This window comes from Nansenia antarctica, assembly GCF_963989245.1.
Source record: "Nansenia antarctica genome assembly, chromosome: 4".
Taxonomy (NCBI): domain Eukaryota; kingdom Metazoa; phylum Chordata; class Actinopteri; order Argentiniformes; family Microstomatidae; genus Nansenia; species Nansenia antarctica.
The window spans coordinates 57,860,900-57,881,267 of record NC_137689.1 but is presented as its reverse complement, the minus strand read 5'-3'; the positions used below and the strand labels follow the sequence as shown (position 1 = coordinate 57,881,267).

Below are 20,368 nucleotides of genomic sequence, written 5' to 3'. Positions count from 1 at the left end.
GTCTGACTGCTTGTGTTCTGCTCCTTATTATTGTTCTGGTTTTTCGTTGTGACAGGCATGTCAAAATCCATTGAAATACTGTGTATTGTACGGTGTTAAGTAGACAGGTGGTAAAGGTGACATTCATTTCTTGTTGTCAATATAACATTAAATTCTTGGAACCCACAACCGTTTTTTTCCACCAGGTTTTTCTTCTCTAAAGACCGGAATCCCACCATGCTTGCTAGGCAGGGTGGGGCGGTGATGGGCCAAAGATCTCACCTCAGTGCACTGGACCATGAAAGATTAAGGCGGCTCTACCACTGTGGTAAAGGACACCCGCTCTCTGAACACATCGTACTGTATACTCGCCTCATGTACACACCCACCAATTACACACTATATTCTCATCTGCCTGTGTCATACTCTGATTTAATTGATTGTATTATTTCCTTCAAGAGGAAGTTCTTAATGTTCATTTCATGTCTCTAGGGCAATGATGACAACCGTCAGACTGGCTTCAGACTGGGGTGGCGAAGTGATTTCTAAGCTAAAAAGATCTCAATACTGCAGACACCAGACATGCACTGGAAGATTTCATCTCAACCCCACACTGACTTTAATGAAGCTACAACTAATGGCGTACCCTGGTCCTGGAGACTTTCAGACACTTCCGGACATGTCTAACTAGAGCCTGTCCAGCTTGTTTAACCAGGGTAGGAGACCACTTCTGAGGAGCTTGACCACACATTTGGTCAGTGTTTGTCTTCTGTGGTTTTGTGTATTTACTCTTTCCTCCTTGTGATGCTGCAAGTGGTAGTAACTATCTTCCCCTGTTCTTCCAGCTCATTGTGTCTAGATGTAAAAAATAAAGGTTTCTGTTCATAAGAGGTGATCAATGGTCATTTTATTTGACTTTGAGTGTCTTTAATGATATGTTGGATATTACGATACTGGAATGCTGTATTTTCCAGTCAAGCAATGTTCTGTTTACCTCTGAAAGAGGTGTGTCCCAGATTCATGAAGGGGTTAGGCCAATCTTGTTACAAACAGTAAAGTGCTAGTGTAAGAACTCGCCTATAGGGATGGAAAGGAGCTGTCGCCTCCTCCATGTCAGTGTTGATGTCAGTTGGTTGTAGCCATGAAGGGGCTTTCTTTACACCCTCTCTGATACCCCATGTATGAACTAAATGCTATTTTATTGTAGGTTGATGTAAATGTATTGCTTTATTTTGGAAATTCAGTGATGGTTATACTGTTGCGATTATGCCTCATTAATGTTTACTCTGTGCCCTTTGTGGAAAATGACGTCGTCTTTTTGGGGGGGATGTAGCTACATCGGGGGACACTTTTCTTTTTACTTTCAGGACCATGGAGAGCGCTTGACGTGAAACTCTTGCGTAGCCTACATAGATAGATAGATCTTTATGTGTCACTCCTCAACAAACAGGTATGGTATAAAGAACAGCAACAAAAGGTGCATTAAAAAGTTGAGGACCACTCGCATGGAGTTGTGAGACACAATACAAATCATAGCAATACAAATTAAAAACGTACATTCGAGTACTATTTCACTTGAACTATTACACAACAAATTGGCATTGGCATTACAATAAAATACAGTATGCAAAGGCAATGAAATATGTAAAGAAACGGGGGGGGGGGCAGTTTATTGTGCGATGCTCATACGACCCAATATAAATCACAATCAACTCTAAATGAGCACAAGTGAGGGAGCCTCTTGTTCCACCCTTTGCCCATAGTTGCCTATATATGGTCAGTGAAACGCCCCTAATTAATATTAATCCATACTGACTGCATGGCGACAATGAAGGCAAAAGAAAGGTTAAAAAAAGAACAACAGTTCTGCGCAACAAACATAACAATATATGAAACTGTACACTCATTCTGACGAACTGAGGCATCGAAAACGGCATCAGTTTAAACGTAATTTGTCCTACTGTTCACCTTATTATTTATGAGAATACATTTCATAACATGCAAGTATTGTTTATTAATTACAGATCCAATTAAATATGATTCCTGATTAAACTGTAACTAAGCATTGTTGTTTTGCAAAAACAGATATCTCCGTTTGTATTTATTATCCTATCGTGTTTTTTTGTGTGCACTCGAGGGAACTCTTCATATATAATGCATGAGAGGTAATATTTCGATTTATTTTACACAATGGTATACATTTCAGAGCGTTTCTCGAGTTTCATCCTTCTGCCATCGGAGTCGCATTTGCTCATTTCTCCAGTTTATGTATGGAGTGCACATTCTCCCGTTTGTTAATCCCAACGTTTGATTAAAAGTGGAGTACGTGTAACGATGGTCAAACAGCCAAACTTCTTTCAATCAATTCTTTTATTTGACCTGCAGAGAAGACCTGCAGAGAAGACATATAAAACACAATTCTTCTCTGTTCTGCAACTCTTGTGAATCCATTAAGATGGCGGCCATTTTCTCTACCACCGTCTATGTATATTTTACATCAGGATAATTTGCTTACAGAAAGAACACAAATTTCCCTCAAACATTACAAATAACAATTACAAACAACATGTGGCGCAACATACCTGCAGAGAAGACATATAAAACACAATTCTTCTCTGTTCTGCAACTCTTGTGAATCTGCGCGTTCAAAATAACATACAATAAATGTTCTGTTTCACATCATCACAATACATCACAATACATGTAAAAACAAACAGCACAGTACTACACCAACATTTTCACCCTACATTACAAGATTCTCCATACAAACAACAAAACACGAGGAGCGTTTTACATGCGCACATACCCATTAAGATGGCGGCCATTTTCTGGTACCACCGTGAGTACGGCAACAAGAGAAGGACAAAAGAACGCGCAGACCTGCAGTACACCCAAACTCCAAAGGGGGGCTCCAACAATAACCAGGGCTGCTCAAGCACGGCGAAACTCATCTACATTCACCACAACTAAACATACATTCCCAACTCTGTTACACCCACCTCCCCTGAATTTCGCCAACCTTGAGCAGCAACTATACATTTAAATACTACTTTTTACTTTTTACACTATTACATAGGGCCGCCAAAGGACAGGACAGCCAACTTGAAAAGTATCCTATAAGGATGAAGTGGAAAGAGAGGTAAACTATCTCTCCAACCAACTACTGGCGGTAGGATGCGTTCTACACCCCACAAGACCCTTTTTTTTTTTTTTTTTTCCTTCACTGTGTATTACTAGCCTTCAAGAGGCCACAACCTCTTATGAAACAATCAGAATAACGAACAAACCTATATGTCATAGGATGTCAGTGTGCACAGTGTATACATGCACTGAACTGAGCTTCGGCTTATCTAACTGTGGAAAGCCTGGAACACTGACCTACAAACAGCTGGAATGTTTGACTTAGTGTCTTGGATAATGTCTTGTCCTGACATAGTATAAATCAATCTGTCAACTGGTTTGATAAGGCGACCAAACTTGGACTTGACCTGTGTGACTGTACTAGGATGTTCACACTGTGTAACAGAAGCTAGAGTGTCAGTACGCTGTGTGTCACTAGCATCATCTGTCTGATTTGTGTTACCAGAAACATCAGTACAATCATCAGCGCTAACCACAAATCTAGAATCAGAGTTAATGGACTGATCTACCATTTGCTCCTCAGCCATCTGCTCGGGGACCCTCTGAGGGGCAAACGAGACTGAAGACACTACAGTGTTAGTAGCCTCTGTCCGTGAGTGGTCAGGGAATGGTAACTGGGTGACCCACTCCAGGGTTCTTCCCTTGGGATCCTTGGGCTCTGGAACAGTCAAGGGAACATCCCTCTCCCGAACAGCTCTACCCCCATACTCCATGTCTTCAACCTCCCCTCCCTCACTCCCAGGACAGGAATCCACTCTCTCCGACTCGAACGCGGTTCCTCTACTCACTTCCCCAGGCAAGGAATCCTGTTCCACTTCCGACACGGACATGTCACTTGGCTCATTTGATGTATGAACAGCAGACAGGGATGAAACTGGGTCAGAGATCACACTCGTATCATACACCGGCAGAAAGTTCACCAACAACAATAGATTACGGTGGACTACCTTCTCTCGTCCAGTGACAGTGTCTTGTATTCTATATGTGTGAGTCTCAGAGTTCCTATCCACCACAGTGTATACAGTAGACTCCCAACGGTCAGCCACCTTTCTCTTTCCTCTCTCTCTCTTGTTCGCCAACAGCACACGGTCTCCGACGTCAATGGTGGGCCCTTTCACTCGTCTGTTGTAGAGCTCTGTGTGACGGTGCTGTTCTTTTATGACATGTTCCTGGGCTATGACCATAGCTTCTCTCAGATCCTTCGTAAGAGACATCACATACTTGTCGTAGCTGACCACAGCTGGATCATTCAGGACTGTCCGGAAGAGTATATCGACAGGGAGACGAGGAGTACGCCCGAACATCAGATAGAAAGGTGCATAGCCAGTTGACTCATGCGCTGTGCTATTGTACATGAACGTCAGAGTTTGCAAACGCCTCGGCCAGTTGATTTTTGCCTCTGGTTCAAGCGCTCGGATCATGTTACCGAGAGTTCTATTGAAACGTTCCACACTACCGTTACCCATCGGGTGATACGGGGTTGTGTGCGACTTTCTGACACCGGAGACTCTGAGCAGCTCACTCACTAGTTGACTCTCGAAGCTAGCTCCCTGGTCGCTATGGATACGTTCTGGGAACCCAAAGACGCAGAAGAACTTGTCCCATAGAACTCTCGCCACCTGTTTGGCTGACTGATCTTTGCAGGGGAATGCCTGGGCCATTCTTGTAAAATGGTCAGTAACAACTAACACATCAACTGACTTGTTCCTTGAGTCCTCCGCTGACCAGAAATCAATGCAAACCAGCTGAAGTGGCCTGGTTGATGTGATACTCTGCAAAGGCGCCCTCGCAGCAGGTTCAACTGTCTTACTGACAATACACCGCTGGCAGTTACGGACGTAGTCTCTTACGTCTCTGTCGAGGTTGAGCCAGAAGAACCTCTGTCTGGCCAAGCCAAGACTCCTGAACTGACCTTGATGGCCAGCATGGTCATGAACACCTCTCAGAACTTCAACTTTCTTAGACTCAGGAACCACATACTGGCGGCGTTTTGACTTCACGACTTGATCCCTCGAGACTCTGTAGAGTATCCCATTGCTCACAACAAGTTTCTCCCAGTGCTTCAGGTACCTCATGACTGTGACTGATTCCTTATCTCTCTCTCTCCTGGAGGGTCTCCGATGTCTCTCCACATAGTACAAGACTCGAGAGAGAGTCCTGTCTCTGAGCTGTTCATCCCGGAGTTCCTTCTCACTGTAAGCAGGAAGTGAGTCCTGACCACCTGGGACTAACTGAGGCAAATGGTGCAAGACTGCTACAGCGCGCGTTCTTGCTCCGACCTCCCACAGATCGTCATATGACTGTAGAACAACAGACACTTCATCCATCTCCATAGACTGAGCGTGGACATGCAGAGGTGATGGGACACTTTGAGCGTAACTCTCTGCCTGGCGTGGAGTGTCACCACTATCATTGGACGACCGGAAGGCGTCCTGTACAGAAGCACTCGACACATCCTGGACTTCGGAGAGGAGATTCTTGTAGGGCTCTTCAAGTAATCTGTGACTGACTCTCTGCTTGACGAAAGGCACACGACTCAAGGCATCAGCGACAACATTCTGTGGGCCTGGCACGTACTTGATGTCGAAGTTATAGCTCGCTAACTTAGCCACCCATCGTTGCTCGCAGCAGTCCAGCTTGGGCTTCGTCATGATATGAGTCAATGGATTATTGTCCGTCCAAACAGTGAAATCATGCCCCTTCAACCAATGGCTAAACTTGTCACAGACACTCCACTTCAAGGCTAGGAATTCCAACCGATGGGCTGGGTAGTTTCTCTGAGACTGAGAGAGGGACTTGCTGGCGAATGCGATTGGCCTCGCTCGGTCTTCACCCTCTTGGATCTGCGACAGGACAGCACCGATGCCATCAAGGGACGCGTCCGTTGACAGCATGAAGGGACGGCTGAAATCAGGGTGAGCCAGGACAGCCGTCTCAACCAGCGCCGTTTTCAGCTTCTGGAAAGCCTGCTCCGTTTCGGGGGTCCAGTCAGTAACCTTCAACTTCCTGCTTTGTGACCTTTGTTTGGACTGTTTCACCTTCCCTTTTCTCTTCTGGCCCGTCAACAGAGAGAAGAGAGGCTTTGCAATAGCGGAGAAGCTCGGCACAAAGTGCTGGTAATAATTGATCATCCCCAAGAAAGATCTGATTCGTTTCTGTGAGGGGGTTACACCGTCCGCTTCCATCAGGTCAGCACTTGTCATCTTTGCGATGCTCTCAACTTTGCTGGGATCAGTCAACACACCGTTGTCATTAATTATGTGGCCGAGGAATTTGACGGATTTCCGGAGAAAAAAACACTTCTTGGGGGCCAATTTCAGGTTATGACCACGCAGTCTACTGAACACCATCTCCAAGCGTTCCAGAGCTGTCCTCTCATCAGGGGCGTACACCAATAAATCATCCAGATAAACCAGTAAGCTCAGATAGTTCTGGTCTCCGAAAATGCTAGTCATCATACGCATGAAGCTCCCAGGACTATTACAGAGGCCCTGCGGGAGGCGATTATACTCATACAAGCCCATAGGTGTTGTAAAGGCAGAGTACTTTCTGTCATCCTCGTGTAGTGGCATGTTATAAAACCCTGAGGTTAGATCCATAGTACTAAACAAGGAGTTACCTCCAAGTGCAGCTAAGCAGTCGGCCTGGTGAGGGAGAGGGTGAGCATCCTTCAGGGTCCTCTTGTTCAGCCAGCGAAAGTCTGTACAGATACGGAGATCTCCGTTCTTTTTCCATACAAGAACCAACGGAGATGCATATTCACTGGTTGACTTCCTGATTATATCTTTCTCCTCCATCTCACTCAGTACTTGGCGCAACTTCTGATACTGACTGGGGGGCACTCGTCTGAATGGGAGCCGGAATGGCCTGTGATCTGAGAGGTGAATGCGATGTATGAAGCCCTTTGCCTCTCCACAATCCAGGTGATGGCGTGAGAAGATGTCCTTGTAGCGCACAACCAGGTCAGCCATCTTGCTTCTACACTGTTCAGACACGTCACAGGAGTGTATGTCGAGCCCACTCAATCCCATGTACTTCAGTTCCTCATCAACAGTGCGGGCCGCATTTTCACTGGACGGGGTTACTTGACAGCAACTGAGTAGTGGGACCTCAGCAGGTCCGGTCTCATCCATGTCCTCGAGCGCAATGCAGGAGAAGACGTCGGCCAATTTAGCATTGCGTCTTACCAAGACGGGCCTGTCGGACGAGTTGATCAGCTTCAATGGAACCCATCCGTCTCCCCACAAAGGAGTAACAACTCTGGCCACCAGAACCCCTCTTGGAGCTGAGCGACACGATGTGGGCTCTGTCATCACAGCGCTACCAGGAGACACAATAGTGGACTTGGGTAGCTTGCCCCACATCAGGTACTCCCGACCAGGCTCAAGACACACGGCTGAGTTGCACCTGACTGTGCCTATCTTGTCAGGTATGACGTCACCTCGCCAACGGTTCAGACCAGCGAGCATCGAGAGAAACTGTTCAGATTCTGGATCGCCAGCAGGACAGGGCGTAGACACAGCCTTCCAGTAGCCATCACATTGCTTATACTGCCGGAGGATATATTTAATAACATTGGTGCCTAGTATCAACTCATCATGCTGGCCTTCAACTACCAGAGTGGGAACCATAATCCTACAGCCATACACCTCCATTTCCACGTTGAAAGCTGACTCAGGCTTGACACGGCGACCACCACAGCCAACAAGCACCACATTTGAACTGAACTGGTTATGCTCTGTAGCAACTCCAACCTCTCTAAGCTTTCCCTCTGCCGTCTTACTCATTGTACAAGCCATAGACCCACTGTCTAGCATAGCATTTAGAGTCACTGTATTACCAACTGTCACAGGTGTGTAGAAAAGGCTGTCACTACCACTAATTGTATGCGTATTCTGATAAACAATATCTTCAGAGTTATCACTTGAGCTTTTGAGAGCTATATACACTGTCTCAGCACTAGATTCGTCCTCACAATGGGAGTTTACTTGGCGACCTATACTTTCTCCCTCTGAATACAGGCCACCTAGTTTCCCTGAGGCTGAGGTGCTCGGGACGACCTGGTGGGACACTCAACTTTTGTGTGACCTGGGGCTAAACAGACAAAGCACAGCCTCTCTGACATGCAGTGTGAGATGGTAGTGTGTCTACTGTCATCACAGACTCGGCAGGCCTTCTCACGGGCGCCACCCTGGTATCTTCCGCCACGAGGAGCACTGTCACGCTGCTGCACTTTCCCCATCATCTGCTCCAGCCTCTCCATAATGCGAGCAAGAATCCTGTCTTCAGATTGCTGAGTGTTCTGGGCCACAGCAGTCGCGGAGGAGGGGCACGGAAGCTGGCCTAAAGCATGGTCCTGGGAAGGAATGAGGGTAGAAGGCAGACACTGTGTGTGGTACACTGGACTATGGGCAGGAGCAGGGGGGTACTGGGTGGAACACTGCTCAGACACAGACTGAATCGAAGGCTCTGGATGAGACTGCACAGTGTGGAGGGCGGTGGCATGGCTCTTCAATGGCACAGAACTACCGGTCCTGCCAGAGGCTCTCAGCTCTCTCTGGTAATTATCAATCTTCAACTGTATGTCTCGTGAGCTCCACTCCTCAATAGCCTTGCATTCCAGAATACGGGATAGTCCAGAGTCCGGGCAATGCCTGACAAACATCCGTGCTACCTCTTCACCTATGTTCTCCATCCTCCTACCTTGTCTGCGAAGGCCCTCACCAGCTACATCAGCTGCTTTGTTGATCCTCAACCAGTAGTCTACAGGGTTCTCATTGGGTCTGGGTAGAGTGGCATAGAAATCTGACAACGGGAGGCATGATGACACATCACTGAAGTACTTGAGAAGGATATCATAGATGAGATCAGGGTTCTGCTTCACATCAAGTGTCTGATCGCTACGCAAACCAACCCTCACGACATCCTTTGCCTTACCCATCAGCCTTGCCAGTATCTCCTCAGCCTGTTCATGCATTGGACATTTCTGCTTTCTCAGATAAGCTTTAGACATGTCAATCCAGTCCTGGACTGAACACTTATCAGAACTATCACCTCGGAACATTGGTGGTTCCCTGTCTGATTTTACATTCACAGTAACGCGCGGAACCTCCTGTCTAACAACATTAGGATCAGTTACAGGATCTGGAGGCGATGTGCAGTTGAGGTGTGCACTGCTCATACTACTTGAGTGAACTACACCAGCTGAAATTAACTTGGTTACAATGGACTCGCCAATCTGAGCACCTAGCTGACCCATCATGTCTGAAAGGTGATGAAGAGCTTCAGTGTCATTAACACTGGGTGTGGATGTGGGAGGAGCCTCCCCTGTAAACTGTCCGACAGCAGCACAACCTGGGTCCTGACCTGACCCTGTGCCTCTACCACTGTCAGTAAACAACTGGGAACACCCCACCTCCCTACTATTGACAGCACTGTCAATGTCAATGTCACTGTCACTGTCAATGTCTATGACAGCACTGTCTGCTCTGCTCTGACATGCCCCCCATGCACCCCTCCCCATAGGCAACACTGGACTGGCAAAAATCTCATCATTAAAACCTGGCCTCTGAGCCATAGTGGTACAGACTTGCGTTGTGTAATATTACTGAATGAAAAAAATAATAATAATAATAATGTTTAAAAAAAAATATAAAGTTACAGCAGGACATAAAAACCAAAACAATCAAAGCACTTTTTAAACTGATATAATCACAGACCTCAGACTGAATGACCATTTACTATAATACTCTGACCACACTTGATCTATCACACTAAGACCTGGCATCCACGCAGCATCCACGGAGATCGGCGTTCAGCTGATCTTGAGATCGACGTGTCACGGCACCAGTGTAACGATGGTCAAACAGCCAAACTTCTTTCAATCAATTCTTTTATTTGACCTGCAGAGAAGACCTGCAGAGAAGACATATAAAACACAATTCTTCTCTGTTCTGCAACTCTTGTGAATCCATTAAGATGGCGGCCATTTTCTCTACCACCGTCTATGTATATTTTACATCAGGATAATTTGCTTACAGAAAGAACACAAATTTCCCTCAAACATTACAAATAACAATTACAAACAACATGTGGCGCAACATACCTGCAGAGAAGACATATAAAACACAATTCTTCTCTGTTCTGCAACTCTTGTGAATCTGCGCGTTCAAAATAACATACAATAAATGTTCTGTTTCACATCATCACAATACATCACAATACATGTAAAAACAAACAGCACAGTACTACACCAACATTTTCACCCTACATTACAAGATTCTCCATACAAACAACAAAACACGAGGAGCGTTTTACATGCGCACATACCCATTAAGATGGCGGCCATTTTCTGGTACCACCGTGAGTACGGCAACAAGAGAAGGACAAAAGAACGCGCAGACCTGCAGTACACCCAAACTCCAAAGGGGGGCTCCAACAATAACCAGGGCTGCTCAAGCACGGCGAAACTCATCTACATTCACCACAACTAAACATACATTCCCAACTCTGTTACATACGCCTTCTTTTGTGCGTACGCAACGTTTATAAATGAGGCCCCAGGTCGTTTCCCTCGAGAAACCTCGGTAATTTCCGTGCACAGCGTAGGCCTATGACCGCCCACGTCAAAGCAACTCCTAAAACGTGATTCATATCAGCATCACCTGTGGAATTATCGGCAAACGGTTGAGTTGTGACTTGCCTGGTGTTGGTGGTTACCCTACCTCTTTGATGGGAACATTATGGACGTGTTTCAACCACTGATGTGTTCACTGTTGATCTTTGGGTGCAGGGGCGGCGCTAGGGGGTGGCTACTTGGGCTCAAGCCCCGGATGTTTTCTGAAAAGCCCCGAATGTTTTACTTTTTAAAAAAAACTCTCGTGAGTAACGTGCAGTACCGGAGTCCAACAGAGAGGCAGCAGCTGCGCGACATTAGCCTGCGTACTGCGTAGCCTGCCCTGCCCTGAAGAAGACGTGATCTCAATCAGTGCCTGACTTTGTAAGCATGGATATCCCAAAGTTGTTTTCAACAAAACAAGCGCCAAGAACTGTTGCAGCAGCAGTATCAGCAGCTGACAACAATGACATCACCAGCAGTGATGACATAGATGATGTTTCAGGTTTGTGAATCTTATTAGAAAGGTGACTGACTCACTGACACTACTTTTCCGGTTTGCTAATGCTAGCTGGCTATCATAACATAACGTTATGTTTATAATGAAAATGAAACATAGCAAGGTACTGTTACGGTACATGGTAAGAAATCAAACAAAGGATAATACTTATACAAATAAAGTGAATAACAGGCTGATAGTCTTTGATATCTGCACTCTGGTTGACTGAGTAACAAGTGAAAAAGAATGATGTAACGTTAAAGTTACAGCTAGTAAACATGAAGTAACCACATTAAGTATGCCCTTATGGTAGTATGTATGTATACAGAACATGACTCAAATCTATCCTAAGATGTAACGCTAACTAACTAAGTTTGTTTAATGTCCCAGGGGGGATTTGATTTCACAGTACTATACACAGGCCAACAATACATGTAATATATATCGTCATATAACACAGGACAAGACAATCAATACAATATAAGTGGTGAGCCCAGAGTCTGCCCTGATATACATACTGTAACATAACTAGCCTCAGCCCATCAATTCTGTAATTCTATACAAATATAAATGATGGTGACTGACGTGTGTGTGTGTGTGTGTGTGTGTGTGTGTGTGTTTACTGTCTATTTTGTAATACAGCCTTTTGTCCGCTTTAAGGTGGTGGTAAGTTGAAGGTTGAAGGCAAACATTTTCTGCGCGCTCTGCGCGCACATTATATTCTCCCTCTGGGCTAAGCCCCGGATCTCCTACAATCCTAAATCCGCCTCTGTTTGGGTGTATCAGAAATGGTAAATAATGCATTGGTGAAACCCTCACTAGCAAGCACCCACGATCGGCGCATGATGTTTTTCTTAATTTCCTCAGTTTTGAATGTCTGGTGTTTCTGTTTCAGTTAACTGCAATTCCATACGTAGAGATTCGGGAACACAAGAAGACCCAGGTAAAGATACACCGCATTTATGACCACCAAGTGTCCATTATTTTGGACGTGCCCGTCCTGCTTGACTGCATGCGAAGTAATCAACTGTCTTGTGTCAGTAGGCCATCTTCCCAACTTATCCCAACCCTCTCTCCCACTTTGTATACAAGGTGTCCTTGGGAACTGGATCTCTCAGACTCTGCAACGCATCCAAACCAACCCAGAGACCATAGAGGGTAGACGGTTTGCCATTTAAAAACGTTCAATCAATGACCTTTATTGTGGAGATGAATGGGCAATGAATGACTATCCTTTGCATTTCAGTATGATATTATTAATGGAACTGCAACCTCTGGGCCAGAGCCCCTCAAAACAAAAACCAAGTTGGCCTATTGTCAAATTAAGTCAAATCAAGTTTACTCACTAGACATGTAATGCAGTGTGGTGAGCATTACATTTTGTTCTTCCTCCAGAATTGATGAACACAAAGAACGCTATGCTAGAGGGGGACATGGTTATGGGTGAGTAAACATACTGTACAGATACAAGCCCTCATTTCACCTGTATTGTATTTGATGCTGATGTTGTTGTTCGATGACCTGACTACATAAATGATTGTCTGCTCTGCAGGACATAAAGTCATCATCGTCTCCACCCCTCAGGACATGTAGGCTTTAGTTCTAGGCCTGCACTAACATTGAATCAAGACTTATAATGCCAACTTAAGTTGAATTAGGTGTGTTGGTGCTAGGCTGGAACAAGAGCCACCAGGATCAGGGTGGGTGCACTGGACTAGAGACTACTATTTTCCATAATTTAATTCAAAAAGTGAAACTTTCATATATTCTAGATTCATTACACATAAAGTGAAATATTTCACGCCTTTTTTGTTTTAATGTTGATGATTACGGCTTACAGCTCATGGAAATCAAAATTGCAGTATCTCAAAATATTAGAATATTTAATATAGAATAAGACCAATAAAAAAAAAAGGATCTATAATACAGAAATGTCGACCTTCTGAAAATGTATGTTCATTTATGCACTCAATACATGGTCAGGGCTCCTTTTGCATATATGTACTGTATGTATGTGTCTTTTTTTTTCCTTTTAATTAAATTACAGAAAAGAATGAACTTTTCCACGATATCAAAAGGTTTTGAGATGCACCTGTATGCTTTGTGTCCTAGACTGAGAGAAATGCAATGAATAACCTGTGGCCAGACGTGGAGAGAAATGTATCTGTGCCGTTCGCCATCAGCGTGCGTGCGTGCGTGCGTGCGTGCGTGCGTGCATGCGTGGGTGGGTGGGTGGGTGGGTGGGTGGGTGGGGGTGTGTGTGTGTGTGTGTGTGTGTGTGTGTGTGTGTGTTTCTGTGTCTCTCTGTCTCTCTCTCAGTTGGCAGAACAGATGACATCCTCACAGCTATGGGGATGATATCAGAGAGCACCTGTGTGTCTTTCCACTGGCGGTCTACGGAACAGGACTACCTCTACTTCGTAGTGGCAAATGGGTGCGCATTGTGCTGTGTAGAAAATGGACGTTAGTCCCTAAAATCACATATTGACTAACACTAGTGGTGTTTATCCACTTTCAGAGCAGTGGATAAAAGGAAAGAACGTCAATTCAGACTTGAGATGCACCCCTTGTCTCCCCAGCCAAGTGTCTATACCCCTCAGCACCATTGTTTGGGTTGTGCATGCTGACATCTACGTCTCCTCTACTTTCCCCTCTAGCTGTGCGTCGTACGTGGGGCACATAGGCGGAAAGCAGAAAGTGTTTGTTGGGCCATCCTGCAAAATTGGCAATATCTGTCACGAGATTCTGCATGCTATAGGCTTCCAGCATGAACACACACGCAAGGACAGAGACAACTACATCACAGTCAACTTTCCAAATATCAGAGAAGGTTGGTAGAGAGAGTGAATGCATGCATGTCTGGTAGAGATAATTTGCTATGATTGATTGTGTAGTTGTGAATGGTATATTGGGGTTTTGTAGTTGTGTTAGAGAATTTGTGTTAGTGCCCCATGATACATCTGAAAGAAATAAGAGATAAGCAGTTTATTATCCTCACCAATCCTGTTCTTTTTAGATCCACCAGGGGTCACCACCACGTCTCTTTAATAGCTAATTTAAGACTGGACACAAGTTAATGAACCACACAAGTTTACAACCACAAAACCCCAACAGTACCCATCAACTACATAATCAATTTAAGATTTGGAGCAGACTGTGTGCATACAGATTTCTGTGCTGTTATTTTATGTTTCATTTTTACATTCATTCTGCAGTTTCAATCTCACAGGAAGGACACTTGAGTTGTTTTCATTTGTTTCTTGTAGGAAAGGAAAGCAACTTTAGATTGATGAAAGGCAACACCCTGGATCTTCTCTATGATCAGTCCTCTATACTGCATTATGGAAGGTACACAGTACACTGCTCATCGCCAACACTGTTTGTCTTGTGTACATGTACGGTGTTCATGTGTTTGTTGTTGTCCTTGTGTTGTTTCCTGTGGCAGCACTTTCTTCTCTGTGAATGGGAAACCCACCATCATTGCCAGTGACATCAAGATAGTCATGGGCCAGAGGATTCGTATGACTGAGCTGGACACAGAGAGGGTTATACGCCTCTACAAGTGTGGTGAGCTGTGTGTCTCTCTATACTGTATGACTCCCTAAAGTGGGCAGTGCAGAATGTGTGTGTTCATACCAGGGTTTCCGTTAGAAAAAATTGGTGCCGGTCAACGTGTCCGGGAAGATTTCAATGTGTCGGACAAACGGGAGAAATTCCGGTCATCATATTAGAATATAATATAGGTGTTTGTCGCGGTGATTAGCTGTTGTGTAGCCTATGTCTATTTAAATTCTCATCCGATACGATTAGATCGCGAACTATATTATAGGCTTTCATGATTCGCATGCGCTACTATGGCATTATGTCCAGGGCTGCACGCGCGCCACACTGGGCAGCCTAGTCACCTTTGCAACTTTGAATTACGACTGTAGGCTACTTTAATATGTTTATTTCAATTGCATTAATGGGATTTGAGTATGTAATTGGTAATTTTAAGTATGCCTAGTTTAGCTTTTGATGGCTATTTGAACGGACTGCATCGATCGATCAATGAACGGACTCCACATTACGTTAACTGAAGTGTGTTAAATAGTTTCACGACAGTAATGTAAGTTTTTTATATTCTCTTTCCAGTTTTACCCTTTTTATCAATAAAACAACGTCAATTCTATAACCACGTCTCGCTGATTGGGAAGGCATTAAGTCTAGCTGCCTGTCAAATCATACTTACTCGGACTCGGGAGTATGAGAATGGGGAGGATGTATCGGGGGGATACACACCCGTGGACTATTTCACCTTAGTGGCACAAATTAAACTCTAACACTATAGATAGACTAAATTGAACTTAAATGATGGACACCGACTGAATAACTGAGTGGGGGGAAGACAGGTCTCAAATGTGGAACAATTATAACATTTAATACATAAAGATAAAACATACACAAATATATAACATTGATATCCCTAAACTCAAATGTAGTGTGGTATTGTCAACCTAATCTAATCAATCCTAATTAATGGTACCAGGAGCCCAGGTTGTCGATAGTAGCGCACTACTCCCGTAGTACTTCTCCCGACTCAGGGCTGGAACGGGCACGGCAGGCTCAATCAATGAACGGGGTTGAGATGGCCGCTAGCGTCCTTTACTAGCCGCATCTCACGGCCCTCGGTGGTCATTCACTGTGCTCTAGCACATCCAAAACACGCAGAACAGTAACCTTGACTCCGGTCACTGCAGTGGTTTTATTTAGACTAGATCAAACTAAATTAACTGACTAAACTACTCGTGCCGTTGAGAGACAGGGTTGCCAGATGGGGTGGGTTACCGCCGAATGGGCTACTGGGTTTAGCGGTTATTTTCACCGGACATTATGACCGAAGAGATTTAAATATGTCGGACTTCAACAGATTTTATCGGACAAAGACCGGTAATTACCGGTTAATGGAAACCCTGGTTCATACATACCTTGAGATGGTATATGTTTATTTGCATCTATATGCATCTGTAACCTATTCAACCTCCTCTCTGTGCATCTCTCCCACTAACAGGTGCCCGGGAGGGGAACGTCATTGAAGAGAATGCGGCAGAAAACGTCACTGAAGCGAATGCCCCAGAAAACGTCGCTGGAGCGAATGCCCCAGAAAACATCACTGGAGCGAATGCCCCAGAAAACGTCACTGGAGCGAATGTCCCAGAAAACGTCACTGGAGCGAATGTCCCAGAAAACGTCACTGGAGCGAATGTCCCAGAAAACATCACTGGAGCGAATGTCCCAGAAAACGTCACTGGAGCGAATGTCCCAGAAAACATCACTGGAGCGAATGTCCCAGAAAACGTCACTGGAGCGAATGTCCCAGAAAACGTCACTGGAGCGAATGTTCCAGAAAACGTCACTGGAGCGAATGTCCCAGAAAACGTCACTGGAGCGAATGTCCCAGAAAACGTCACTGGAGCGAATGTCCCAGAAAACGTCACTGGAGCGAATGTCCCAGAAAACATCACTGGAGCGAATGTCCCAGAAAACATCACTGGAGCGAATGTCCCAGAAAACGTCACTGAAGCGAATGTCCCAGAAAACATCACTGGAGCGAATGTCCCAGAAAACATCACTGGAGCGAATGTCCCAGAAAACGTCACTGGAGCGAATGTCCCAGAAAACGTCGCTGGAGCGAATGCCCCAGAAAACGTCGCTGAAGCTAATGCCCCAGAAAACATCACCGAAGCGAATGCGCCAGAAAACATCACCGAAGCGAATGTGCCAGAAAACGTCACCGAAGCGAATGTCCCAGAAAACGTCACCAAAGCGAATGCCCCAGAAAACTTCACTGAAGGGAATGCGGAACAAAATGTCACTGAATGATTGTATCCTAAACATACATTCATAATGTAACATCCTTTTACAGTATTCATGGAGTAGATGGGTTAGCTGTGTGTGATGTTAGAACTAAATAAATAAATAAACACTATTCTGTGTTTGCAGATCTGAGTGTATCAGAAGGGTCTAAGTTACATTGCACCCACCCTGAATACACATTCAGAGCTGTTTATAGGATGTACAGCATGATATAGTGTTGTGCTGTACACGTGGCATGGCTTGCTGGGATAGGCAGTAGGCATGACAGGTGTTGATTCAGGGCTCTCTGAGTCCTCTCCTCCCTCAACACGTTCACAGAGATGAATGAGGTTTTTTTCTCAGACCCTGTCACATTTAAACACACTTAAACATACCGATCAATAATACTGCTGACATCTATTTAGAGCTCTATATATCACCAGGATATCACAATATTTGGATGATTTGTAGCTTTAAATGGATGGTGTGTGTAGTGGTTACTGGTTATTAATCAATAATGCAATTTTATCACCCCCTGATACTTAATGATTTCCTTTAGTCGTTTTTCATGGACTCTTGGCAATGTCACAAATAATGAAGTTGCTATAGGCCTATGTGTCTTTTGGGGGAAATGCTGGTTTAGGACCAGAGAGAAGTGCATCAAAAGTATATTAGGTCAGTATCTCCTCCAGTTATAGGCAGAGGGTGGTCGCTGTGTGACGCTCAGAGGCGCGGTTATTAATACTGGCCGTTACCGTTTTCTCTGCTTATTTTAACGGGACAGTGAGTCGGGTGAGTTCGTAGACGCGCTGATGGTGCATTCATGCAAAAGAAAAGTACTACCGCAACTGTAGCCTACTAAGAAAGACGCACGAACTGAACATGCGAGATATATTTAGTTATTGAGGATACACGAGGTTCAATAAAAAGTGGTTCTTTATGATTAACAACGGTGCGTCAGTGCAGATGGTGGATCTATAATTGTGCCGTTTGTCACCCAGGACCAGGAGAACATTGTTCAGTGTACATGCGGTGAGATTGCTCCTCAAACCAAGACACCTGCTAACGAAGCTCAATGGAAATACAACTTTAAAGTGAATATCAAGTACCACGAGATAAACACAGTTGCTGAACGGATCCATCCTCTTCTCCGCGGATGCCAGTTCGACGCGGGACTCCTTTGGAGATGGAGGCGCATGAGTGTGTAGACAGTTCCCCTATGTGACCGAAGTTGTCTGATATCGTTGACACGTATGACACGTTAAATGGTTCTTATGGAAATATTAATACCTAGTAGCTATTAAAAGGAACAACTATGTATCGTGAGTAACAGCAGACAATTTAATGTGTAATGGTGCTCTTGTGCGCAACGTTGCGCTGAGGAGATCCAAGATCCACGCACAGTGCTGCAAGATGTTTGAGTTTAGATGTTAACTCAAGACGTTTTGCCTATTTAAATATATATACGGATATTCAGAGCTCCCATTCGATTATGTATTCAAGCAGCTGTGTGCTTTATTGGATGACTGCATTACGCTTCTTGAATGGGATGAATGATGACTTTTCGAAATCATTCTGTGACTAAGCCTTTATTCAATAAGACGCTTTTCATACCACAAGGTTTGGCAAAACTCCTTTTATAAAGATTTTATGAGAAGGGAAATGGGCTGAATTTCCCCTGGATGCGTCTTGTGGGTGCTGAATGTTTTTTTCGCTCCCATGTATTTATTATCTCGTGCGTAAAGTGGACAAGTCAGTGTGACAATGTCACTGTTCCTTCAACCGAACCCTCTAATTTCTGGCCAACGAGTACTCACGGGGTTAAATTAGAAAATAAAACATCCGTGTACTTTTCTCCAAAAGGCAGTCATTATAAACAAACTCCTATCCAAGACTCAATCAATCAATACTGCTGGCATCGCCATGGCTACAACCCCGGATGTTACATGTCTTTCGGAGCTGGGTGGGGCCACTAACAGGAATCTTAGTTCAGGTCCCGCCCCCTGTAACCAGAGTGCACTCAGAGCCCATCCTTATTCCCCGGAAGCCACTGCAGCATTTGCCACTGCCATCACTCTCATGATGATCTTCACCATTGTGGGAAACATCCTTGTCATCATGGCTGTTCTGACGTCTCGATCACTTCAAGGGCCACAGAACCTTTTCCTTGTGTCTCTAGCAGCGGCAGACATTTTAGTCGCCACCCTTATCATCCCGTTCTCCTTAGCCAATGAGCTACAGGGTTACTGGGCGTTCAGCTCGTTGTGGTGTGAGATCTACCTGGCATTAGACGTTCTCTTCTGTACGTCTTCCATCGCTCACCTGTGTGCGATCTCATTGGACCGTTACCTATCAATTTCCAGGCCCGTCTCCTACAGCGCCCAGCGCACTCCTGTGCGCATTAAGGGGGCCATCGTTGTAGTGTGGCTGATCTCTGCTGTCATCTCCTTCCCCCCTCTCCTCTCCCTGGATAAAAGCGAGGGAGGTGCAGAGGTATGTGAACTGAACAGCGAGCGGTGGTATATTCTCTACTCTACGATCGGCTCCTTCTTTGCTCCATGCGTGATCATGATACTGGTGTATGTGAGGATCTATCAGATTGCCAAGCAACACACACGATGCCCCCCCGGAGACAAACGCAGGGAGGGGGGTAAAGACGTCAGCACTGCAGTCACCAGCGAAGGGCACAAACCATCCAAACATTCCCATCAGAACGGAGGGGAGGGCAGTAAAGCAACTGACCAATCAACCACCAGCTCCCCAAAGAGTCCCCCTGTCTCTGTCCCTTCACCCTCGTCCCCTTCTGGCCAGAACAAGACACCCACCAGCCAGCAAAGCCAGCCCCAGCCCCCCTCCCCAACCCTAGCCCTCAAACCTGTCCTCACCCCGTCCCTCTCCCTACCCACTCAAGACAACCACCCTCCCGTCACCTCTGACCACCAGGGGCCTCACAGACTCCCCCATAAGAGGGGGGAGACAAAGACAAAAGCCACCCATGACGATAGCTCCAGTTCCGGCTCAGAGGCAGAGACAGAGATGGGGGGAGGAGGAGGAGGAGGAGGAGGAGAAAGCAGCACAGGGCCAGGAGGAAGAGAGAACAGGATGTCACGGGACATAGGGGTTTCATCCCAAGGTAAAGGGCTTAAAGGTAAAGTTCAAAACCTAGCCCAAAGGTACAAAAATACTGTCGCCATGCCCACTGGCACCAAGTTGGACCCTGATAGTTTGCAGAAGCCCCAGGGCACGCCCATGTCTCGCCGTAAGGCCATGCTGAACAGGGAGAAACGTTTTACCTTTGT

The 20,368-nt window shown here is 45.4% G+C and overlaps 1 protein-coding gene across 1 annotated transcript in view; it reads left to right on the top strand.

The window, feature by feature from the left end:
* Window positions 1–18,992: 18,992 nt before the first annotated feature.
* Window positions 18,993–20,368, top strand: part of LOC308156155 (alpha-2B adrenergic receptor) — a gene marked incomplete at both ends in the record, with an annotated part of 1,629 nt that continues 253 nt past the window's right edge. Inside the window, 2 exons of the mRNA XM_080529511.1 lie at window positions 18,993–20,079; window positions 20,203–20,368. The exon at window positions 20,203–20,368 is cut by the window's right edge and continues 253 nt beyond it. Coding sequence (XP_080385637.1) covers window positions 18,993–20,079; window positions 20,203–20,368 — 1,253 coding nt within the window. The remainder of the gene's footprint in view (window positions 20,080–20,202) is intronic.